The sequence below is a fragment of the Corvus cornix genome, chromosome 2, assembly GCF_000738735.6.
Source record: "Corvus cornix cornix isolate S_Up_H32 chromosome 2, ASM73873v5, whole genome shotgun sequence".
Lineage (NCBI taxonomy): Eukaryota > Metazoa > Chordata > Aves > Passeriformes > Corvidae > Corvus > Corvus cornix.
In genome coordinates, this window is record NC_046333.1 from 111,749,582 (window position 1) to 111,775,273 (window position 25,692).

The following is a 25,692-nucleotide window of genomic DNA, read 5'->3' on the forward strand; positions in this document are numbered from 1 at the left end:
AAAACTAACCAAACAGAATAAGAAAGTTTCCTGAACCACATAATGGAAAGTAGCTCCTGAACAGATTAGTGCTTCAGTGAATCTAGTCTTAAGCTTACTAGAAAAGTACCAATGTAATTAAATCCCAATAACAGCATTATAATGTTTATCCATAACCACCTGAATACAAAATGTATGCCCCAATCTTACTTCACAGCTACAGGTAGGAACCAGAAGGCCCTCATTTAAACAGACAGCATAGCATCATAGCAGAACCAAAGCATCAGCCTCAGAGAACAGGCTAACTATCAGTACCAAAAGACAAAGCAGCAGCAGAGTGGTATAAAGATATAAAGGGTATGGTTACGTCCAAATAAAGAACCTAAAATAAACAAAAACGTATTCACATTAGGCAATAATGGTTTTCATTAATTTCAATGCACTGTAGCATTTTATTTAGCACATTCAGTGCATTTTCTTTATCCAAATAAAATCCAATAGAGCATTCTGCTGATATTCTTCCCATCCCCTAGGGGCTAGATGTCATCACATTTCACCTAAAGGAACACCCTTTACCATAGGTAGGTTCACAGCTACTACCTCCTCATAGACCTGTAACTGCATCAAAGAATTGGGTGGTACTTTAAATACTCCACTTACTGTATCGATATGGAATATCACACTTGCAATGGACTGGAGGAAACTTGGTAGCTGATACAGATGGTCATCTACTGTTTCTGCTTCTGTGAGGAACATTTGCTTACAACGCTGAAGGAGCTCCACATACATGTGGTCCACATCCTCAGAATGTATAGCTTTACAGGGCTTACAGAGAGAAAAAAAAACCCTGCTTTGGCAATTTTGTAGAGCTGAGCAAACAAATGCATGCTGTAGCACTAAAACCCAGCCATGTCTTCACTGAACCATAATAGGAATGATATTTGAAGTTTTTCCAGAAACTCAACACATCTGAATAAACTAACTTTAAGTACTCTACTTGCTACATGTATGAGAAACACAGTACCTGAAATGGACTGTAATAATAGTTCACTAATGCAGTGTAATTTACTGTAAAAGTACTTGAACTTTCAGTGACATGAATTCATATTCAGCCTGAAAAACATGGGAGTTTGGCTGTAAATATCTTAAATATGGCATTATGGATGCTAAGATTCACTTGTATTTTGAATTAGCTGCATTAAAGTAATAAGTGGCTTACCTTAATGTAGCTTAACTGATTATCACTGACAGGTTTCTACTATTAAACACTTAACTGAGCAGTCCAAATTCTGAACTTTTATTGTTATAGGTCCTGTACAAACAGAACCTATAAAGACTATTCCTAAACTAACGAACAAGTGGGAAGTATCCAAAGGAGTAACAGAGGGTTTGTAACAAAGCTTATAAATTTCTATAGAATGATTTGTAAATCACAGCATGAACTAGGTTAAAAATCAGTCTTTGTGGACAGAAACCAGGTCACAGGCAAGCACTGTGGTAAGGAACTGACCATGGAAAAAGAATGGACTGATTTACATAACAGCGAAATATGGGAGTTAGCCTAAAGGTTGAATCTAGTCCATCTAAAAACATGCTCACAAAATTAAGACTATCCATTAATAGTTTACAGAAGTTCAAGTATTACTTTAAGATTATTTTAGCAATTAAAGAAGTATTCTGCCTTGAAACTGAACCAAGCATGGACGCAAGTTCAGTGCTACAATCACAACTTGCAGTAGCACCAAGACTCTGCTTCCTCACAACCCCGTATCTGATGCTTGGCCAAGATTTAATCTAAACACACTAACAACTATCAGTGTGTCTTAATATATTAAAGATTTATAGGTACTGGAGCAATAAATTTGTTAAAATTTGCAGTTTTATCCTATCTCTGTATTTACATTATGCAATTTTAAGTTCTTGAGTTCCATAATAGATGTTTTCAATAGGGTTCTTTCAACTCAGGAATTTGGAATACTTCTTTTTTTCTGGAAATAATACCTTGAACTAATTTCCATTCTACCTCATGCCACAAAAATGGAAGATGAGGTTTCAACAAAGAACATGGAAAATTCAACAAAACAAATGCTCTCTGCTCAAAAGGTAGCAAAATAGAAAGGATTCAGCTAGTAACTAGCTGTTCTATCACCTTTCATAACCTTCTCTACCTAATCTTTGACATTATCTAACCTAATTTCTGCTTTGAGAGAGAGAAAAAAGTCCAGAATTTTGTTATATAAAAGTTGTGGTACCAACACCAAGCACAGAGGCTGCAGATACATAAATACCACCCTTTATTTATTGAGCTTTAACTTATTGTTATATTCCCATTTTAATTGACTGCTGACAAAAACTGGAAGTTTCTTCCTAGTGGTGCTTCCTGATAAATATACCTGCCATCCAAATAGGTATGTAGGCATGGTTTTGTTTGCTGGTTCTTGTTGTATTTTAGTTTGTGGTTGTTTCAGTCAGCAGTGCCTTTTAGCTGTTTGAGTGAGCTCTGTAGGAATCTCTGAACTACTCTGAGAGCAAAGTTGGCCTGGATTCTACCATTTAAATGCAGAGAGAGGTAACAACATATTGCCTGTACCTGAACAATTAAGCACATCCTTAAGTTTTGTGACAGCTGTATATGAAGCTCCTGTTTTCCTACTTCAGAACTTGTGCACAGGAAGTAACTACAACCCCATGCTGCAAGTGCTCCCACTAGATTCAGTATATGTTTTAAAAATTTTCATCCAAAAGATATTTTACAGCATAGTTAATTAAGTCCAACACTTAGTCCAAAACCAGGAGCATTCCCTATTGAACGAGCTCGGTAAAACAGTAAGATGCATGGTATATGAATCCTAGCTTTACATGCATTCAGTAAGCTCCTTCATCAGAATAACTCTTTCACACATACTGCTGCGAAAAGCCCATATCCGCGAATGGCGATGGACAATTCTTTGCTGCTTGAATCCATCCTCCTGATGATTCCATAGAACTGCTCCATGAAGAACTGCAACTTGCTCTTGTGTAGCTCTGCATCTTTAGCCACCATTAAAGAAATCTGTAGAACAGACATAAGCATTTCAGCATTTCACAAAAAATTTACAGTAAGCCTTAGAAGATACCTAGCTTGTAATACAAAGCACTTCAAACAAAATAATTATTTATGAAACAGATTCACTGAATTTCCAAGCACCAAATATCCCCACTATTTAAAGAAATTTAATTTTGCTTTAGACTTGGAGATCCCAGTGAATCCAGGTGATGCTCACCTGCCTGAGGAATGAATCCAGTGCAGAATAACTGGCTTTCTTCAGCTCCTGATGTGTGTGGCCACACCACTTGCACATTGCTTCATAGAGGGACACATAGTTGTCCAGGAGCAAGGCTCCAAACTGAGCAGCGTGCCAGCTGAACAACTGTAGCCCAGCTGCAATTTAAAAACAATTCTCATTAAAAACCAGAGTTATACTCCATTTCACATAACCAGCCCAGACTACAAAAGTCCACAATAGGACTTTAGGTAGGTAGACCCACCATGACTGAAGGGTATAAAATATATTCCTCTAGCCAATAAAGTATCAGTATCCAAACATTAAAAATTTAAGCATAAAAACAATCCTCCAAAATCCTCTTTCTAAATGTACACCATTATGGAACACACAGCCGTGTTCTGATGTAATTTACATTAATATTGAAAAAGAAAGGGACTTCAGGGGTTTTAAATGAGAATACTTGACTGCACAATTCAGAAGGATCTGGTTTCTGTTGTCAGGACACATGCATAAGTCCCCTCCTTTGCCAAACTGTGATGCAGACAAATAAAGAATTCAGATTATAGGTAATTTCGCTATTCCAAATATAAGCATAAATGAAATTTCAAGATACTTAATGAATTAACTGGGGGGAGGGAAGACTGTCTTTAAAGAGGGTTTTACCCCTCACAGTTACTATGGGCCTAATACTCAAACCTTGCATTTTTGCAATTTCTGCATGAGCCACTCATATTTCAGAGGCCAATCTCTAACCTTCTTTAATTTTTTTCCCCCCATTCTTTTTCTCCTTCTTCCAGTGAAATTTCTCTCCTTTTTTTTCTTTTAACTCAATCCACTGCCATATCTTCTCTCCTAATTAGCTACACTCCTCTTATTTCTACCATTCCTTTCTCACGTCACAGTTTTGTACTACTCCAAAGGAGCAAACAACATCAAGTATAATGCTGCTATTCATAAGCTGGTTAGACCTTCACTAGTTTAACCAAATACATGTCAAACTCTATATTCCAACTTAAAAGCACAGCAGCTTTCCCCTTGGCCAGCTTAGAAGATTAAAGACTAGAGACATCTGAACACATCAGGTAAAGAATAAACACTTCCAGACAAAAGACAGTATCCACCTCAGCATGAATGGAAGTAGTTTACATCTTACCCAGAGGCACCGCGTATCGCTTCTGATCAACCTGTAATATCAGAAAAGGTTTGTCACATGTGATTTACTCTTCACCAGGGCTAACTGTAGAACAATTAACATGCAGCAGATTTACCTGTGGGTTGATTGCCTTCATTGCAAAATCAAAAATCTCCTTTGCAGTCTGAGGATCTGTGAAACAATCCAATAGTGAGTATTTCACTAATGACATACAGTAGGCAGAGTGAAGACTAAGATATTTTTAACAAAGCTTGGTATGAAGAAGTGATATTGGAAAGCCTTATATATCTCATTTTAAGAAAGAGACTTTTTTTTCCTGAAATACTCTTGAATTTGAAAAAAATTGTACATCTATATTAGCTGATTTTTCTGAATACCCATGTTTTAACAGACTCTTTAAGAGAAACACATCTCCATACAAACTGCATTCGGCTTCAATGTGGCTCTCACAGCTGCCCAATATGCGGTCAGAAAATAGCACTTGAAACATTTACATATAGAAAAATGCTGATGAGGCCACTTCACACAAAGACAGACGACAAGGACTGTGTATTTTGCATAAACTACCTGCCAGCATGGAAATTTTAATTCTGAGTTTACACACAGAAATGGTGCTACTTTATGGCTGTATAATAATTAAATGTATGTATGACTCTCTGTAAAACTGTATCAAAATGTGTAACTGCCTTTCACATAGGAAAAGAACATACCTTCATCCACAGACTTGGTGAAGTTGTACATGAGTGCACCCAGTCCCCTCAGACAACCTGCTACAAGAGGTAGCTTGGGTTCCCTCGTAGCATATGTCATCTGAAAAAAAATAAAATACCCTCAAGCTAAGATAAATTTACACCAAGGCTTCCCATTTCCTACAAGTGTAGTTAAATAACTTCTTTCAACTTAATAGTTACATCAGCACCCAACTCTATGAAACAACTCCACGGAAACATTTTTACTCCTAAGCGTCACTTCATTTGGAGGGAAGCGTAAGAGATCCTTTGAAAAGCATGGAAATGTTCCACCAAGACCAACCATACCAAAACTTGGATAAAATACACTAGTCTTAAAAGTACTTAAAAATGCAAAATATATGAAAGCTCAGCAGAAATGTGATGTTTACCTCAAGTGCAAGGACTTTGCAGCTAGTAGAGAACAAATCAGAAACTACCAGTGCATGACAAGATAACATGTCTTGGGGAACGATCATCACATGCCATCTTTTCACACAGCAAATTGGTTCATTTGTCTGTTACTGATGGCCTTGAATTTTTAATTTGAAAGCTTCTCAGAACCAGAGAACACAAACTTAAACACTCCTTAAGGAAGCATTTACGACTGTCCAGTCAGATCCCTACAAACTGTACTAGCTACAGTAGTATTCCAACACCCAGTGCTATACACTTCAAAGGAAAAAAAAAAAAAACCAACTCAAAACCAAAGCAATGCAAAAAAACCAAAGCAAAAAACCAAAGAATGAAAAGAAATTCCAATCATACCTGTGTTCTAAGCTCTCCCAAATAAGCTCGGAATAGTTTTTCAGAGTTGTTAATCATGTCACTAGGTTGGACTTCTCCCAAAACTCCCAAAAGCTCATAAATCTTTTCCAATACTAGAAAGTAATTTTTAATATTGTTAAATCTTAATTACTGAAATCATTGTTTCAACTTTTCCAGTGCAATTCCTATTAACTTGTATCCATGAGACAACCATCCCTGACAGTTTAATTCGTGATTAAAGTGTAGGACAGACATATTTTTATGTATACACATACATCTATATATCTACATACTATAAAGTGAGATGCATCCTCCTCTCACATCAAGTAGTTAAACACATTTACTGTTTTTAAACAGGGCTCAGAAAACTGATTTAAATGCCATATCCACTGAGGAAGCCCTTGTTAAGGCCAACAGCTAGCAGAAGTTTATAGGCTTGAATTCAGACTGAAGGATTCTATGCAGGCACAGCAAGTTTTATGAGGGGCAGACCTGTCAAGACAAGATTTCAGCTGTAACTAGCCAAGATGATCAAACTGGAGCTCATAGTAATATGCCATAAATAATATAATCAGGCAAGGCAGAACTGATGAGCTCACATTACAGGTGATCAACGCAGGAACTATCACACTAAAACTGCAGCTTTGAGGACTACACTAGCCAGGGTTAGAATAAGACTACAAAGAGCTTTAGAATCATAGAATTGTTTAGGCTGGAACAGACCTTTAAGATCATCAAGTTCAACCATTAACTTAACACTGCCACGTCTCACCACTAAACCATGTCCCCAAGTGCCACACCTACACATCTTTTAAACATGTCCAGTGATGGTGACTCCACCACTTCCTTGAAAACCTGTTCCAATGACCAACAGCCCTTTCTGAGAGGAGAAATTGTTCCTAATGTCCAATCTAAACCTCCCCTAATGCAATTTGAGGCCATCTCCTCTTGTCCTGTCACTTGTTACCTGGGAAAAGAGACAGACCCTCATCTGGCTACAGCCTCCTTTCAGGTAGTTGTAGAGAGTGACAAGGTCTCCCCTGAGCCTCCTTTTCTCCAGGCTAAACAACTGCAGCTCCCTCAGCCATTCCTCACAGGACTTGTGCTCCAGACCCTTCCCAGCTCCACTGCCCTTCTCTGGACACGCTCCAGCACCTCAATGTCCTAGCTGTAGTGAGGGGCCCAGAACTGAATGTAGGATTCGAGGTGCAGCCTCACCAGTGCTGAGTACAGGTTGACAATCTAAGAAAAACTAAAGCCTACCTGTACCAGGAATTTTACTTTTTGCAGCAAGCTCCCCATAAAATTTATTAAATATCTCTCTAACTTTCATTTCTTCCATCAGACAGGAACGTTGTAACCTGTGAAGCAACTATGATAGATTAAAAAAAAAAAAAAAAAGAAAAAGAAAAGCATTAAGATCAATAACCTGATACTACTTGGTCTAAATAAAAACACAGTTCATACATGTAAGTTCAGATTAAGTAAACAAGTATGCTATTCAATGAGAGAGATCTAAGGTGACTTGTCCAAAGAAGAGTAATGGCATGCAATCTACTTTAACAACAAACTACCTTCCCTATATACGCATAAATACAAAATTTACAACTTTTCGTTTATAGTATACAGATTATACACAGATCACCTACATAAAACCTTTACGCAGTATGATTTATAGGTATGTATACATAAACCCCACAAGAGCACATGCTTAACAAGTCTGCAGTAGCTTTTATCACACTGCATTTCTCTCCCTGCTGGTATAAAGCCAATCCAATTCAGAGAACTGACTCAGAGTAACTCAGAAGGGACTTTAGTTTCTCAAACGAACCTATGTAGGCATAAAAGCATTTACAAAAGAAGGGTCTAAATGCATTCAAAGGAACTACTGTCTCGCACAGCAAATAAATTTCTGGAAAAAAAGTCCTCCTCCTCCTCCACACCTTTCAAATACTTTATCTTATATTACAATAGCATATATAATACATAGCATTTTAAAGCAAGAATGAAATTCAACAGCAAAATTTCTCCTTAAATAATCGTAATAAACGGAGAGAGATCTGCAATTGCCCCCAAAACAATTGTATTTTGCTCTAACATATGAAGGAATGACATGCCCACATCTAAGGAACCTACTGGAGAATATTGAAGACAATCTGTTGTTAAGACGTATTTTTTTCTAACATCTAAATATGACGCTATCACTAGTCTCCTGCTACTGCAGACTACAACCTCCTCATGAGGAGAAGAGGAGGTGCAGACACTGATCTCTCTGGTGCCCACTGACAGGACTCAAGGGAATGGCCTGAAGCTGTGCCAGGGGAAGTTTAAGTTGGGTATCAGAAAACAGTTCTCCACCCAGAGGGTGGTTGGGCACTGGAACAGGCTCCCCAGGGAAGTGGTCACAGCACCACACAAGGGTTCAGGAAATGTTTGGGCAGTGTTCTCAGGCACATAGTGTGACTTTTGGGGATGGTGCTGTGCAGGGCTGGGAGTTGGACTCCATGATCCTTGTGGATCCCTTCCAACTCAGCTTATTCTGCGACTCTGTGATACAGATTTTCTGCATGATATAGTATAACTATAGTAATACAGCCAATTTTCTACAAACAAGAGAAATTTATAAAATGCATTTCACCTTAATCAGAAGTTCCAGTGCTGAGATTTTACATTTTGCTGCTCTCTCTTTTGTATAGACACTAAGACAAGTTTGCTACAAAGGAAAAAAAAACGGAGATTATAATACTTGTAAGTAAAGGTGAAAATTCAAAGATAACAACATTCCTCTACCTCCTTTTTAAAAAGATTAAAACAATACCTAGTCCTGGAAGTGGCTTCACTGACAATACTGCAGCACTGTCTGACATAGTAACAAATCCCAGCTCAAGCAAAGAAATTGCAGTTTCTGCAGTAAAAGGCACACAGAGCAAACTTTCTACCTCAGTAGTATCATTCCTTACAATCAGTAGCTACTAATTTGAGAACAAAAATTTCAGTGGTGCTGTTAAGCATTTCTATGCAAAGCAGCATACAGCTATTCAGCAATCCAGACACCAGCAACCTCAGGTATTGTAGTTACCACCAATTTCTATATATATTGCAAAAGTAACAACTTCTCAGGAGAAATTTTAAAAAAACTGGTATTTAAAATTAACCACCACCTACAAAAACATTTAAAAGTTTACACTTAAAATTATCACTTTAGTTTGTACAAATTAGAAGTTACAACTATTGTTTCCAACGAAAATAACTGATTTTCCGAAACAATACCTACTATGTCCTATAAAGAAAAGTTAATTATATTAAGTCTATAGGTGAACAAACGATTCCACACCGCTCTGTGGTATGAATTACTTTATGTCAAACAAATTATTTCAGCTCTAACACGAACACTAGAGATGGGCAAGGCTGACTGGGAGGGGTGAAGTATAGCTACGAGTGTTATGACATGACACCCACCAGACTTGTTTCAACTATCTGGCAAAGACACTTTTAGGAAATAATTTTCATTTACCCACCTTAATATTACAGGCGTAAGGATGAATTTTGTCACCAACTTTTTCCATAAAGACACAAAGAAACTTCAACGCTTCTTCCCTACAATCTCGAAACTGGAAAGTTTAAAAAAAACAATTTAAGTGTGTAACATGTTGTTCATATAGCACTACCTAAACGCTACTTTGGAGTTTGCCAACTTACTTCCTCGATGGTGAGGGATCTGTGGATAAAGACGAGTAAGCCATGCTCCTGGGAAAACACCAGGGACAGATGCAGCGCTGCAGGGAGGCAAAGGAACCATCAGGTGGTTGGTTTGATGTGCACCACCCAGCCCATCCCCTGATGCAAAGGGTGCCCTGACGCCTTGGGGACGACTGACGCTTGTCACCAGAAAAAACCACAAGTGTGGGTGCTACTGACCTCCCCATGGCCTCGGGGCCCGGGCCCGAGCCCGTGCCCTCGCACCGGAGCCCGCCCCTGCTCAGGGCCGACGGAAAGCCAGCCTTGGGGCAGCTCAGCACAGAGGCCCGCACCGAAGTGCTTTTACCCCGGTGGATGGTTATCTGGGGCAAGAGACCCCCCTCCCTCGGAATCCACCTTTATGCCACACCAGTGACACAAAGCATGGAGCGCAGCACGGAGGGAGCCGCCCCGCTCCGGTGCGTGTGTGCCGCCGCCGAGCCCTCCCCAGGCCCGCTCAGATCCCCCCGCCGGGCCCGGGCCCGCGGGCGCACCCTGCTCGCTGCTGGCCATGCTGGCCACGCAGGTCTCGGCCAGGCTGCGGAGCAGGCTGTATCCGTGCAGGGCGCTGCCGGCGGCATCGCCGGGCTGCAGGCAGCGGTGCAGCTGGAGCAGGCACTGCTGCACCCCAGCCATGCTGCCCCGGCCCCGCAGGCAACCAGGGCAAGGAAGCGGGCGGGAAGGGCCCGCCTCCCGCCGCATCCAACGCCAGCCGCGGGGGATGCGCACTGCTGAGCTCGGGCCGGAGAAGCGCTCCGCCACACCATTCCCAGCGGAATAAGGGCCGGCAGCAGGGAAGAGCGTTTCGAGCGTTTTTATGTCTCTTGTCGCAGGATGGGCTCAGGACATGCACACACAGAATGACAGAATGGGTCAGGCAGGAAGGGACCCCAGTGCGTCAAGTGCTCAAGCAGGCACAGGATTGCACCCAGACAGTGCTTCAGTATTTCCAGTAAGGGGGATTCCACACCCTCTCTGCGCAAACTGTTCCAGTGCTCGGTCACCTGCACAGTAAAAAAGCTCTTCCTCACATTCAGATGGAGCTTCCTGTGCACCAGTTTCTGCCTGTTGCCTCTTGTCCTCTTGTTTGGAACCATCGACAAGAGCCTGGCTCCATCCACTTGGCACCTTCACTACAGATACTCAGACATTGATGAGGTCCCCTTTCAGTCGTCTCTTCTCGAGACTGTACAGGCACAGCTCCCTCAGCCTTTCCTTATCACAGAGATGCTCCAGTCCCTTAATCATCTTTATTGCCCTTCGCTGGACCCGCTCCAGGAGCTCCAGTTGTACCGAGGAGCCCCGAACGGGACAGTAATGCCGGATAGAGTAGTAGTGTTCCCTCCTCCCCCCCCAGAGAATGGGCTGCTCCGACCTCCCCCCGCCTCCCTGCAACTCTAGTTTTGCCGCGAAATTCGGTACGGTGAGGGCAGCTCCACTCTAGCTTGCGGGGGGCGAAGCGATGTGCCATTACTGAGGGCAGCCTCTGCCCTGTACCACAGGTAGTAACCTGAATTATAATCCTTTCTCTATTGCAGCAGGTCGAGTGGGGCGAAACTCTCACTTCGGGGGTCTAGAGGATTCATCTCCTTCCTCCTTTCCTTCTCGGTTCCGCATCCCCCCTTTCTGCCTTCGTTGGGCGCTCCCGTTACGATCGCGCCTCGCCATTGGCCAGAAAGCCCGGGAGAGCGCGCGGACGCCGCTGGCTTTGGCGCGGAGTGTGGCGGCGTCTGTGGGGCAGTGCAGGTGGGTGGGGGCACCGGGCGGGGGTCGCGGCTGGCGAGGGGAGGACAGGGAGGCAACCCCGCCGGTCGGGGCTCGGCCGGTGGCGGAGCGCCCGTCGCGCTCATTCTTCTCGCCGACCCCCTACCCTCAGGTAGGACCGCCGCGGGAGCCGCAGCAGCGCCATGTCGTCGCCAGCCTCCACTCCCAGCCGCCGCCGGGGCAAACGCGGCCGGGGCAGCAACCCACCGACTCGTAAGTGCTGCGGGGGAAAGGGGCCGCCCGCCCCGGGGGTGTTGTCCCAGCCCCCTCCTCGGTCCGCCTGGTGCGGCGGCCTGGCTATTGTAATGCCGCCTCCGTGTCTGCTTGTGTCTTGCAGCACAAGATGCTCGCTCTCCTCCTTCCCAGAAGCGTCGGACAGACGACTCCACCTCCACCGGGGACCTGCAACCCATGCCCACGTCCCCGCCCGCGGACGTGCAGAGCCCCGGCGCCGCCGATGCGCTGTTCTCCAGCCCGCCGCAGTTCCGCCACTCCGGTACGCTGGAGCTGGGGCGCTCCGTGGCTGTGCGGGCCCCGGGGATGCAGCCCGGAGGGCCGCCTGCACCGCCGTGGGGCGAGCCAGCGTCGGGAACGGATCCGGCTGAAAAACACTCGAGGAAAAAATGAGTGTTTTCTCATGTTTCTCATTTGAATTTAGTGTAGTGAATACTACAGGAGGGCAGTCAGTGTCTGGGGTGCAGACCTCTATCGTAGCTTCCAGTTAGCATGGGAATGGGTATCGGAGATTATACTTTGTTTTAAAGTTTTCTTCTAGAAAGAATAAAATAATGAAACTACTAATGCAGAAAGAATTAGGTAGTTTACTATAGAAAGCCTTTCTTTTTATAGATAAGATTGTTTTTAATTCCAGTAGCTGTTAATTGTGTCACTTGCTTTACAGCCCCCAAAATACTAAAAAAAAAGTGTTTAATCTAAAATTCTGCATATTTTTATGCTTGAACTCCAATGTAGTTTTAAAATGTGGTACTACTGTAAAGTTTTCTAGGGAAGCTTTATTAGAACTTAAGATCTTTGAGAAGAGCTGTTAATACAAAGAAAAGTTCTAGGTAGATTGGTAACATCTTTATTGTGTGTTTTGACAAAGCACTGGACTTCATTGATACTACTCATTCTATGACAGTAGAGTTAAAAGAACAATGAGACAAATGCAGAGCCTGAATTTTAGTCTGCTCTAGAAGTAAAAAATGCTGATAATCATTACAAAACACTTCTTTTTGTAGCTATTCCTCTTGACTTCGACATCAGTTCACCTCTGACTTATGGCACACCCAGCTCCAGGGTAGAGGGTACCCCACGAAGTGGTGTACGAGGAACTCCGGTCAGGCAGAGGCCAGATCTTGGGTCTGTCCGTAAAGCCAGACAAGTGGATTTACACTCGGATGGGGTAGGTGGATGTCTCATCTCTTGTATCTGACAGCTGCTTTTTAAACATATATATATTTATGTATGCTTAACTTGTTTCCATGCAGCTGGCTGAGGATATAGTAGCAACCGAGCAATCTCTTGGACAAAAGCTTGTTATTTGGGGAACAGATGTTAATGTGGCCTCGTGCAAAGAAAAATTCCAGGTGGGTTTCGTTTCTTCCTTTTTTTTTAATGAAAAGCTAGTTTGATTTAAACAAATATTAGTTGAATATGATACAAAGTAGGTGTTTGTATTGCTAAATTCTGCTCATTTTTCTTGTCTGTATCTCTTTTACCGCTATCGTTCAGCGATTTCTCCAGCGCTTTATCGATCCACTGGATAAAGAGGATGAAGACATTGGCCTGGATCTTAATGAGCCACGCTATATGCAACGACTTCAAGAGGTACTTGGAATGCAGTGAATTCAACTTTTCTTTTTTCAGTCTTGCATGCCATTGAGCTAAAGATTTCCTAACTCTCTTGCAGATTAATATGGTTGGGGAACCATTCCTGAACGTAAATTGTGACCATCTGAGATCATTTGATGAAAATCTCTACAGGCAATTGATCTGCTATCCTCAGGTGAAGTAGTGTACTTGTTCTCTGGCTTTCAGGTGGCTCTTCAATATTTCTGGGTTTTAAAATGTTTGTTTAAATGCAGTGCATACTGTGTGTGTTCGGTGCAATCTCAGTGGCTACTTTATTTTACTGAATATAAAATGTCTTGTTTCATAGCAGATGATCATAGACACAGTGTGTACCTCGTGCATGCGAAGTTAGCTGGTGAACTGCAATGTCCAGTCTTGTACTTCCCTCCCACCCTTTGCAATACTCAAGTGAATGAATAAATCTGATCTGAACAGAGGTTTTCTGTTACATAGGAAAATGCTCAGATGGCGTAACTTATAGTCATTGCTGGCTGATCAGCAGCACATAAAATGCTTTATGCACAATTGCTTCATTCTGTGATTTAACTTGTAAGCTGTTTTTATACAGGAAGTTATCCCAACATTTGACATGGCTGCCAATGAGATCTTTTTTGATCGTTACCCTGATTCAATACTAGAGCATCAAATTCAAGTAAGGCCATATAATGCACTGAAGACCAGGAATATGAGAAATCTAAACCCTGAAGGTAAACTTTTTTCTTACCATGTTAGAAAAGAATCTTAAAGATTTTCATAAAAGTGGTGAATACTAACATAAAATTACGTTAGGACTATATAAAACTGTAGTCCATCCACACCAATGTCTTCCATTCATATGTGTGTTTCAAAAGCAAATGCTTTAGAGCCCAAATGCAGAATAATCTATCCATAAAGGAAATCTCTCCTATCATCAACTATTCATGTTCTTGGTACTGGAGGTGCAAAGGATTCTTTATTTTGCATACATAATTTTGCATGCATATTTTGCATACATACATCCTGTAAATTAGAATATTTGTACTATGCATTTATGATTCTTTTTACTCAAACAAAATAATAGTAACCTGACTGTCTGCCTCCTGCCTAAAAACTATTGTAATGTGAAATTTTGAAGGTTATTTAAATTATCAGAGTATGAGGTCATGACATGAATCTCTATATTTTTGTAGACATTGATCAACTCATCACCATCAGTGGCATGGTTATCAGAAGCTCCCAGTTAATTCCTGAGATGCAGGAAGCATTCTTTAGATGCCAGGTTTGCGCTTTCACCACCAGAGTGGAAATTGACCGTGGCAGGATTGCAGAACCATCAGTGTGCAAGAACTGTAACACAACGCACAGTATGGCGCTGATTCACAACAGATCCATGTTCTCTGACAAACAGATGGTATGTTGGCTTAGGTAGTAGCTAATAGTGGGTAAAATGAAACAGTTGCTAGGTTTTGCTCCCCCACCCTCCTAAATCATCAATGGGATTAATTACATGTCTTGAGATTGAAAGCTTTGAAAAGAAAAAGTGTTTTGGAATGTGGAAATGGGTTAAACAACTTAGTGGAAACAGTCTGCTTTGGAGAAGAAACGCATTAGTAGGATGAAATGAAGTATGTACACCTCTAATGTTTCTGTATGGAAGCCCTTTTATCTACAGTATATCCACTTCTGTCTAGACTAGGTGTGCCTTGTTCGTAGCAGCATTTTAGCCATGCCAGTAGCAATCAGCAGAATACTCATTTTCATTCTCTCTTTTAATCAGTAATCATTTTTGCTGTTTGGGTGGGGGTATTTTGTTTCTGAGCAATGTTCCTGATTGAAAATGATGCTGAAGACTGTGTTAATAGAAAATCCTGTTATATGCTCTGTGGAAAAGCTTTGATTTTTTGCAACTGAAACTTAATTGGTGTTTTTGCTAGATCAAACTGCAGGAGTCTCCTGAAGATATGCCAGCTGGGCAGACCCCGCATACGGTTGCGCTCTTTGCTCACAATGACCTTGTTGATAAAGTTCAGCCAGGTGACAGAGTTAATGTCACAGGTAAAATTTGGGTTGAATATTTCCATTCTTCTTTTTCATTGATCTTAACTGTGTCTAAAGGGACCTTATGGGATGCACTTGCTAGTGCTGAGGGAGCTTGACACTTTCTTTGCAAGGCCACTCAGCTATCTTTGAAAAGTCATGGTGACTGGCTAAAATACTAGAAAAAAAGCCAGTGTCACTCCCTAGAGTGAGGAGGAGACTTGGGGAACTGTAGGCTAGTCAACTTCATCTTGACCCCTGGGAAAGGTGATAGAGCCAATAATCCTGGAAACCTTTTGTGACTGGGGCAGTGTTGTACACCCTCAGCAGACTTGCAGACAAAAACAGAACTGGAAGGAAGCAGTGCTTGATAGACCCTGACTGTGGTGCCAGCGTTCTCCTGGGCTGTATTAGGAGTGTTGCCAGCAGGTTGAGGGAGCACTGGGTCCAGTTTTGGGGTCTCCCCAGTGCAAGGGAGACATGAACATACAGGAGTGCATTCAGCAAAGGTCTGTGATGATAACAGAAGCCTTGGTCGTACGTGGAAAGGCTGAGAAAGCTGGGAGTGCTCAGCCTGGAGAAGAGAAGGCTTGGGGAAATCCTAGCAGCATGTTTAGAAACACCTGATTTGGTGTGGTTGGAGGGGCAGTAGTGTGAAGAAGACAAAGCCAGACTCTTCTTAGTGATGCCCAGTGGCACACAGAGGGCACAAAATGAAATAGGCAGTTCCAGGTAAAAATAGGAACTTTTTTTACTGTTTATGTGGTTGAGCCCTGTCACAGGTTGCCTAGTGAGGCTGTGTGGAGTCTTTGTCCTTAGAGATACTCAAAACCTGATTGAATGCAGTCTTTAGCAAGCAGTGGACTCCAGCTGACTCCAGTTTGAGCCCATGATTAGACTAGACAATCTTCAGGCTGTCTGACCTGGATTCCTTCATTCTGAAACTGTAGCTGAAGAAGAAGGCAGTATCTTAAATAGTGTCTGCAGTCAGGAGAGTGGTAATGTAGAGTAAGTCTTGTGATACTGCAGCAACATTTTAAAAACCACTTTGCTTTAAAACAACCACTGTAAAAAACCCAAGCTGTTTGAAATGCATTTGAAAGCTGTTACTAAATTTGGCACTTAAAAAGAGGGGGAAAAGCTGACTGGAGCGGGAATTTCAAAAGCACCAAGCCTTACGTTTTTTTCAAAAATGCTTTCATTGTTGAGAACACGTTTGGTAGGAATGTAAAACACATATGTGTATCTGCAAAAATAGGATCTAGATGACTTTAAATATGGCTTCTACATGAGAAATAAGTGACACAGTGAGAAATAAGATGACAAAATATTTAGCCTGTTTAGAAAAGCTCTACTCTTCCAGGGAACATGTAAAATTTTTAGTGTTGGGGAATGACCATGTTTCTCCATACCTAACACTGTGGTTGAAATTTGTATTTAGGTATCTACAGGGCAGTCCCCATTCGAGTTAATCCACGGGTCAGCAGTGTAAAATCCGTGTATAAGACCCACATTGATGTCATACACTATCGCAAGACAGACTCCAAACGCCTGCACGGTGTTGATGAGGAAACAGAGCAAAAGAGGTTTACAGAGGAACGTGTGGAAATGCTCAAAGAGCTTTCTAAGAAAGCAGACATATATGAGAGACTTGCTTTAGCCTTGGCTCCAAGTATCTATGAGCATGAAGATATCAAAAAGGTGACAAGTTTTGTATTTCTCTTGTAAGACACGTATTTATATGTGTGTTCGTTGTTAAAGTATCTTGAAGCTTAAAAATTCAAAAAGCTGTATCTTGAGCAGTCTTAAAATGTCATGGTCTTCAGGGTGGAGTTGGTGCTAAGTGTAGCATAATTCTTATCAAGCTACTAAGGAGTGTTAATTTAGAGGGAAGATAACTGAAAAAGTAGGAAGGCAGCAGAAATGGGACAACTTAATTGCAGGATGCATCTTGGACATTTCATAGAAGTTCAGATTACTGATTATCAAAGGAAAATAAATAGCTGTAACATAGTAAGTGCTTGCTGAAAAGAGGCATCCACAAGAGAAGAGTAGCTTTAAAATGACATTTGGTTGACTCTGAGTTATGGAGTAACAAAACATTTACTTAAATGTATCCAAGAAGGGACTATTCCAATAAAGTGTCAACTGAGGTACTAACTAGAACATTGTGACAACTCCAATCAGTAGCAGGTCTCAAGATACTGTTAGACATCAAACACTCATCTTCCAAGTATATTCCTTTGAGGGTTTTTTAATAGATATATACATTATTATAGTTCACAGGTTTCTGAAAGTATAATTCAAAACCATACAGTGCTTTACTTATGAAATGGGAACACAGTAATGACTATTCCATTTGTTGTTACCTTCTCAACACGCTAATAAGGCACACCAAATCTAGGGGGTGGGGTTGAGGAAAACTAAGGACCCGTCATCAAAGGGGGTTCTTCAGGTTCCAACCAAAATCTGCTTACAACAACATACAGAATTTCTGTCTTTAATGCTTGAAACCCAGATGCATTGAGCTGTATTAATTTTAGCAGTGTTTGTTTTTCAGATGTTTCAGTTGAACAGTTGGATTTGCTCTGTTACATCTATACAAGAAGTGATGTTTTCATTTTTATAGGGCATTCTGCTTCAGCTTTTTGGGGGATCAAGAAAGGATTTTACTCACACAGGAAGAGGGAATTTTCGTGCAGAGATCAACATTCTTCTCTGTGGTGATCCTGGTACTAGCAAATCCCAGCTGCTCCAGTATGTGTATAACCTGGTTCCTCGAGGCCAGTATACTTCTGGCAAAGGCTCAAGTGCAGTTGGTCTTACTGCATATGTGATGAAGGATCCAGAAACGCGGCAGCTGGTTCTTCAGACAGGTGCTCTAGTCCTTAGTGACAATGGCATTTGCTGCATTGATGAGTTTGATAAAATGAATGAAAGCACAAGGTCAGTTCTACATGAAGTAATGGAACAACAGACACTCTCCATTGCAAAGGTAAATGAAACCGAAGTATTCCTAGAGGCTTTTGTTCTTGCTTTACTCAGAGGCTTTCGCAATGCAGTTTTTGACCACTGAACCCATCTAATTACATTGATGATCTCAGGAAATTGGAGGGAGGTTTTGGTGGCACATAGCTTCAGCTGGTTTCAGAAATGTTCTTTCCTTTTGACAGGCTGGAATTATTTGCCAATTGAACGCTCGTACATCTATCCTAGCAGCAGCTAATCCTATAGAATCACAGTGGAATCCAAAAAAGACTACTATTGAAAACATTCAGCTTCCTCATACACTGCTGTCAAGGTACTGAACTGCACTCCATGTGTCATTTTTAGGAGATGTTACACTTCCTCTTCTGAAGATGATTACATAGAATAGAACAACTGTGTTGTTCACAACCTAGTGGAAAACTTTTATAGCACATACTTCAAATGCTGTTCTTACAATTTCTGTGTGAGCACAGAAGTGTCCTTTAATACTTATATGTAGACCTTGAACAGCAGGTGTGATAAGATCTGTAGGATCTCTTTTATTTACTTCTATGTTGTTGTTTCATAATCATCTCCTTGAAAAGACCTGTTCTGAAACTTAGCGTATTGATAACTTTAGCAAAAATTCAGGATGCTTTTCTTAGCTCCATAAAGCTTTTAAAGTGAAACACTGATGAGCAGGGAACTTTGCAGCAGAGGTGGTGGAATCCTAAGATCTGTGCCTGCTTCATGTTGCTCTGCAAAATTCAGCTGAGGAGGTAGCAGTGCTAGTCAATCATTTGGGCAGTAGCTGTTAGAGCTACATTTAGTGCTTGCTGACAGAAAATTAAACTACATGCTGGAGTTGCATCTTGTTAAGAATTCCCACACTAAATTTGAAGTACACTAATGGTATACTGGATATCCTGAGAACACTTATGGCTTAAATTTCAATTAAGAGCTCCTTAATTTAATCACTTAATGACAAATGCTACCTTAGTACAGGTGTACTGGATGAAACTAGTGGATCTCAATTCTGCCATTTATCGGATTTAAGCTTACAAAAATAAATGGCTGGCTAAAAATGGATTATCCATGTCTGCTTATAGTTGCGACTAGTTGAATATATTGTTTGTAAAATTATAAACCATTTTCTTCAGGATTAAACTGCAAGTGCTTTTTGACTTACTTATAATTTATTTAGTTACGTTTTTTTGCTGTTACCTTTCATGGAAATATCTTTACCAGCAAGTTTGTTCTGTGCATTTGTTATGTGTGTGGGATTTTTTGTTTGTGGCAGGTGCAGCTTTTTTTGGGGGGGTGGGGGGGAGGATGTGGATTTTTTAAGGAAACAAAAGATGTCAGCCTTGAACAGGGAATCTGAATTTTGCAGAATGTACCTTGCTTTCAAAATTTCAAGTCCTTAGGGTGTAAGCAAATCCATTATGCTGTTCTGTACCTTGAGAATTCCAGAAAAATTTCTGGTGTAAGAAAGCAATTTCTACTTAGAGTAGGAATTAACAGTCTAGTAACTCCTACCTGTACTTGTTAAATCAAACCCTCCTAAACCAAGTACCTAAATGACAAGAAAGCACACTAATACTGGATCATATCCCATTCAGATTTGACTTGATCTTTTTGATGTTGGATCCACGCGATGAAGCTTATGACAGACGCCTTGCTCGCCATTTGGTTTCGCTGTACTACCAAAGTGAAGAGAAGATGGAGGAGGAATACATGGATATGGCAGTATTGAGGGATTACATTGCATATGCTCGTAGTTATGTAAATCCCAGATTAGGTGAAGAAGCAAGCCAAGCCCTTATTGAGGTAAAGGAATTGCTGCTAAGAATATTCAGAGTCTTCCCTGACTTGTCAGAAGTGGTGAAATTCCCTTGTGTGTACCCTCTTTACCTACATAACAACTTTCTGTAAGATCCTTGAAAAAAAAAAAAGAAGGTCTCTAAAGGAAAGAGGGATCAAATGAGAAATCATTCTGCGTTCTAATGTTTAGCTTTCAGATAGGTTGGTTTGGTTCCATCCCATAAAACACAATAAATTGTATTGAAGCAAAATAAATGTGTCATCATAGACACAAGTACTGCTATATAAGACTAATCCAGAATTTTAAAGTGATTCAAACGTGATTCATTACCATAGTTTAATTGCTTTATAATGGAAAAAAGTTACGTGATGTGGTTATTCATCACTGCAGAAGAACTGTGAAGGTGTGTGAGCAGAAATGCAGTATTTGGGATGCCTTGCCAGAATTGCTTGTATTCTGAAATAAGAGGTGGGGGATGCAGGAAAAAGAATTAATTTGCAGTGAGATATGTAACGACTGCCTCCCTTTCAGGCGTACGTGGACATGAGGAAGATTGGCAGTGGCAGGGGAATGGTTTCTGCGTATCCCCGGCAGCTGGAGTCTCTGATCCGGCTGGCGGAGGCGCACGCCAAGGTGCGCTTCTCGGAGAAGGTTGAAACAATTGATGTGGAGGAAGCAAAACGCCTCCATCGGGAAGCACTGAAACAATCTGCTACTGATCCAAGGACTGGAATTGTGGACATTTCCATTCTCACGACAGGTTTGTGCTTCCGTAGTGCTAAAGCAGGGCCGCTGTTGGGATTTTGTAATTTTTAAAATGTAACTTAACCTTGTCCTCCTTAGCTGATTGCTAAAAGGTATTTTCTTTGCTTTTATAAGGGATGAGCGCAACAGCTCGTAAGCGGAAAGAGGAATTGGCCCAAGCCTTACGGAAGCTCATCCAATCAAAGGGTAAAGCACCATCTTTGAAGTACCAACAGCTTTTGGATGATCTCCGAGCACAGTCTGATACAGTAAGTTTCCTGCTTTGCTTTTACATTTCCATTAATTTTTAAAAGCATTTTTTTCCAAATGAACAATCTTGTCCACAAATTGCATTATGGAGGGAAATGGAAACATGAACAATTTCTGTTGGCATGACTAGAAAGCCAGTTCTGTTACAGACAAATCACTTGAATCTGCTGTATCTTAGTTTATTAGGGCTTCTGGAATTAGCAAACTCAGCTCCAAGGTTCTAGGCCAGGCTTCAAATTTCAAATAGAAGCAATGAAAACTTCAAATAAAAATATTAGAAAATTGATAGAAAGTATAGCATTTTTACTATGTTTGAAGTATTTTCCCCATCTTTATTTGATTTGCTCCTTTTCTATAAGGCTGTCACGAAGGAAATGTTTGAAGAAGCACTTCGTGCCTTGGCTGATGAGGACTTCTTGACTGTGACTGGAAAGACTGTGAGACTGCTGTGAGTTACCCTGTGCTTGAGAGCCTGCTGTCATGACCTTCGCCTCACTCAAGATAGTGTCAGTCTGCAAGATCTTTGAGATTTGGGACTATCATCGGCTATGACAGGCATAGCCTGTCCCTGCCAGCCAACTGTCATGGCTTCACTTTGCCTTACTATATTGTCACTCTGCAAGATTTTCACAGCTTGGGCTATCATTTGCTATGACAAGGGTAGTCATGATTAAGTGGCACTTCTGTCATTACAAGATATTATGAAATACCTGAAAAATCCTCACGTCAATAATGCTATTTACATTCTAGCTAAATGTAATTACTAATATGTCAAGGCCTCTGTGTTTTTATGAGGTTTTTTAGAGCATGCTAACAGTATTGCCTGTATTTCCAATTGAATTATAAAAATTCATCCTCAGTGACTTTTTAGTAACTGCAGTTTTTACTATTAGCATTGCTGTAAGCTGAAATAAAATTATTTGTCTTAAAAGGACTCCTGTGTTCATTTCAAGTGCAAATCAGCATGTCCTATGCTGAGCACTTTTCAGTCTAGAATTCTGCAATTTTTTGGAAGTTCTTTGTGAGAGCATGAAAGGAGCTTTGCTTTTTGGTTTTTTTGTTTGTTTTGTTTGACCTGAGTGTACTGCAGAAGTATCCTCAACGTAAAAAAGGTAGATAGATTCTACTTCAAACCACATTTCTTTACTTCAATTATTTTAATTATGACTGGATAAATTAAGATACCCACTTTTGCTGTAATAACATATAATCAGTCCTGAAAGAACAAGGTCTTGTAGCTTGTGTACAATCATATTCCCAAGTGTCTGGTATTGCTGATTTTTTAATAGAAAAATACAATGCTATCTACTGATCATACTGAAAGTAGTCACATTTGGCGATGCTATGAATTTTCAGGTATGCCTGAGAGGTCAAGGAGAAGGTTAAGTTTTTGGCTGCCAGAGGCACGCCAAGAAATGGAATAATAAATTTTTCTAGTTCCACACACATTTTCTTACCCATGAACAGACACAAAATGTGAGGAAATAAGGCCTTGTTGCACGCTGTGAGGTGCTCAGTTAACGTTCAAGACACAACAAAATTAGCATCACTGGTCACTGAGATCTAAAAAGCTGCACTTGCTGTGCAGCTCCTGGAAGGGTCAGGGGAAAGTGCACACATAATGAAACGGATAATGTCTGGAGAAGGACCAGAAGAAATTAATAAGGTGTTGGGGGAAGTCAGTGAATCAGTTAGATTCTCAAGGTTATCTCTGAAGATCTAACAGAAGTGTGGTAGGCATTAGCCTCTCATAGGCAGCTCTGCAAAATGGAAGTAGGAGAGGTCTAAGGAGCTTAATTATAACCTGCACACAGGCCATAGCTAAAAGACATGGATGCTGCAGGGTGCTTTCTAGGACACAGACTTGGGAGGTTTACAGCTTTTACCTGTAAACTTAAATTGACCAATGCAGCTCATACCACAGCTTAATAAAGATCATTAGTGAAAGAAGATCCTATATATCTGGGCAGGGATCACAATGGACAGCTGGGGAAGAACAAGCATTCCCTAAACTACTTCCATGGCATGATCAAGACACACGAATTCAGGTCTCTAACCATCATTCATCCATTGTGTGCTGATTTTGGATCCTGTAGAGTTAACTTTCTTCACAGTGGCTGTTGTGGGGCTGTGTTTTGGATGTGTGCTGGACACAGGGTTGGTAATGCAGAGATGTATTTGTTATTGCTGAGCAGGGCTTACACAGAGCCAAGGCCTTTTCTGCTTCTTGTGCTGCCATGTTGGCATGGGAGGTTGGGAGGAGACAGCTGGGACAGGTGACCCCAACTGACCAACGGGATATTCCAGACCACATGACATCATGCCCAGCATATAAAGTGGGGGGAAGAAGGGGGGAAGCAGTGAGTTAAATCCTTGTTTTGCTTTGCTTGTGTGCATGGCTCTTGCTTTCTCTATAAAACTGCCTTTATCTCAACCACTGAGCTCTCTAGCTGTTACACTTCCAATTGTCTCCCTGTTCCTACTGGTGGGGGAATGAGTGAGCAGCTGTGTGGGGCTTGGTGACTGGCTGGGGTTAAACCACTACACTGTTTTTCATTTAACATGGAAAAATGTCATACTGCAGCATTCTCTTTCTGCTAAATTTGACTTACACTGTCCAGGAAGTCAACTGTTACAACAGAGGATTGACCTATACAGTTATATAAGCCTGATTTAGGTAGTAAGGACAGAGGAAGGAAAGGAGGAAGGAAAAAAAGCCGGTTTACTCCAACTAAAAAAAAAAATTAACGTTTACGCATAATAGTTAAACGTTCTGTTTGGTAGTGTGGCTCAATTCCTGTTTGGCAAAAGTCTGGAGAATGCGGGCATCGATCCCGCTACCTCTCGCATGCTAAGCGAGCGCTCTACCATTTGAGCTAATTCCCCTCTGCAAGACCAGGGAAGGGCATTGTGGAATTCTGATCCCCTGCGAGCATTTAAAACCGCAGTTCCACACGTAGAATGCAGTTTCCCCTCTTGCTCTGGCCTCTCTGCTCACAAACAAAACCACGTTCAGCTTCGATTGCAAAAGTTGTAGTATTTAATTTAGCATTTCCAAATCAAGCAGCAAGAAACAAGGCAAACTGGAACAGACATGATTCCAGCTGTGTGTATGCAGTACCAAAAAAAAGAACCCCGGTTTGTTACTCGCCGTTCACGAAATAAAGCCCATTACGGCATTTCGTTTTCTCACTACACGCGTCAGGCCGTATTTAAATACTTTCTGAAATACTCACAGGGATGCAAGTTTTACTTCCCCCCAGGAGCAAAACCAGCAGTGGAGAATGCGGGCATCGATCCCGCTACCTCTCGCATGCTAAGCGAGCGCTCTACCATTTGAGCTAATTCCCCCCACACTAATAAAGCAACATCCTATAACTCTAGACTTTAACTGCTACAAATACGAACTGCACCCTTCATCTTTTACCGTGGCGAGTAACCCCACGGCAGCCTCAGAACATTTAACTACCACCTGACCTTCAGTTGTCTACGGTTTTGCCCAAAATGACAAAAAAACCTGATGTGGTAAGGCAGAGTAATGTGATAAGGTACTTCACGCTAACGTCCACGACAAACTGGTGCCCTGCAGCCTTCCAGCGGCACCTGATGCACGCTGGATTTGGTCTTCTCCTACACCGAGGGAAATCACACCGCAGACGATGCAGTGGAGCAGACTGAGGATAATACAAAACTCGCATTTGCCCTGATGTTGCCTCAGGAGACCATCTAGACAGCAAAACTCAAAACTGATTAAATTATATGAGTTTCCATTGATATTGACAAGAAGATGCATTGAAGTGAGCTGTGTTAAATGAAAGTATGCGGATACAAAGCCTTCAAAACTGAAACACACTAATTTTTTAATGGAACTAAGAAAGTCAGGCTATTTTTCAGACATAGGTAAGGAAGTTTTCCCAACCAGGTTAAGAAATTAGAACATTTTACTTGCCATCTTACATGAAAACTTAGCAACACAACAAATTTAAGATCACAAAACAATGCTGTCAATTATATAAAATACACATTTTAATAATTGAAAATAGTGCAGAGGTCTTTCCTCTCCCTTACCTGGCTTGGGCACAAAATAAACTGGTTTTTTGTGAGCTGGATGGGTGAAGCTTTAGGCCTTTTCAGTGGCCACAGAGTGAGATGTGGTGGTGAAAAACAGGGAGAGGTAATCTGCCTTTTTCATAATGACTCGAACTGCACAGGGTAGATAAAGAAAACTGTTCATAGAGCTGAACCTCACGCAACACGATATGGGAGTGTCGCGGGTTCGGTTTGTAACCGGGCAGAAACACCAATTTAGTGTAGTGGTTTGGTCCAAAATACTCATTACTGTTTATCTGCTGTGAGATAAGAATTAGGAGAAATGCAAAGCAGGCACCAAACTTGAAAGAATATAAAGAAGTTTATTAACAGACCTAAAAGAAGGAAAACAAAAAAAAGATTATACCACCTTCAGAACTCTCCTCCCACCTTCCTCCCTTCTCCCACTGACAATGTAAAAAGACAACCCTTAAGATGTTCAGTCTGTTTACCATGTCCATAATAACCTTGTTCAGTCCATTTAGAAAGAGAAGTCTCTTCTTGCTCATGCTATGAAAACATTATCACAAC

At 41.3% G+C, this 25,692-nt stretch overlaps 2 protein-coding genes and 2 non-coding genes across 5 annotated transcripts in view; 1 reads left to right on the plus strand and 3 right to left on the minus strand.

The window, feature by feature from the left end:
• The window catches only part of PRKDC (protein kinase, DNA-activated, catalytic subunit), an 82,800-nt gene extending 72,496 nt beyond the window's left edge, over positions 1–10,304 (minus strand). The window contains exons 1-12 of one of the 2 annotated variants that reach the window (XM_039548908.1): positions 10,127–10,304; positions 9,594–9,670; positions 9,413–9,505; positions 8,533–8,607; positions 7,158–7,266; positions 5,895–6,007; positions 5,109–5,208; positions 4,514–4,569; positions 4,399–4,429; positions 3,243–3,400; positions 2,885–3,031; positions 640–804 (exon numbers count right to left, since the gene is read on the minus strand). In XM_039548908.1, the coding sequence (XP_039404842.1) occupies positions 640–804; positions 2,885–3,031; positions 3,243–3,400; positions 4,399–4,429; positions 4,514–4,569; positions 5,109–5,208; positions 5,895–6,007; positions 7,158–7,266; positions 8,533–8,607; positions 9,413–9,505; positions 9,594–9,670; positions 10,127–10,268 (1,266 nt within the window). In that variant the 5' untranslated portion in view covers positions 10,269–10,304. The remainder of the gene's footprint in view (positions 1–639; positions 805–2,884; positions 3,032–3,242; positions 3,401–4,398; positions 4,430–4,513; positions 4,570–5,108; positions 5,209–5,894; positions 6,008–7,157; positions 7,267–8,532; positions 8,608–9,412; positions 9,506–9,593; positions 9,671–10,126) is intronic. The other variant, XM_039548909.1, reaches the window with a different exon arrangement.
• Positions 10,305–11,283: 979 nt separating this feature from the next.
• On the plus strand, positions 11,284–22,003 carry MCM4 (minichromosome maintenance complex component 4). The gene is made up of 17 exons (XM_039549726.1): positions 11,284–11,378; positions 11,509–11,609; positions 11,734–11,892; positions 12,638–12,801; positions 12,887–12,985; positions 13,131–13,226; positions 13,309–13,404; positions 13,819–13,957; positions 14,420–14,640; positions 15,164–15,284; positions 16,708–16,967; positions 17,896–18,261; positions 18,440–18,567; positions 19,856–20,063; positions 20,590–20,818; positions 20,938–21,071; positions 21,432–22,003. Exons 2-17 carry the CDS (start codon positions 11,540–11,542, stop codon positions 21,522–21,524), a joined length of 2,583 nt encoding a protein of 860 aa, XP_039405660.1. The 5' UTR covers positions 11,284–11,378; positions 11,509–11,539; the 3' UTR covers positions 21,525–22,003.
• Positions 22,004–23,885: 1,882 nt separating this feature from the next.
• Positions 23,886–23,958, minus strand: TRNAA-AGC. The gene has a single exon. It is a non-coding gene; the product is annotated as a tRNA-Ala (tRNA).
• Positions 23,959–24,350: 392 nt separating this feature from the next.
• Positions 24,351–24,423, minus strand: TRNAA-AGC. Its single transcript has one exon. It is a non-coding gene; the product is annotated as a tRNA-Ala (tRNA).
• Between the last annotated feature and the right edge of the window lie 1,269 nt (positions 24,424–25,692).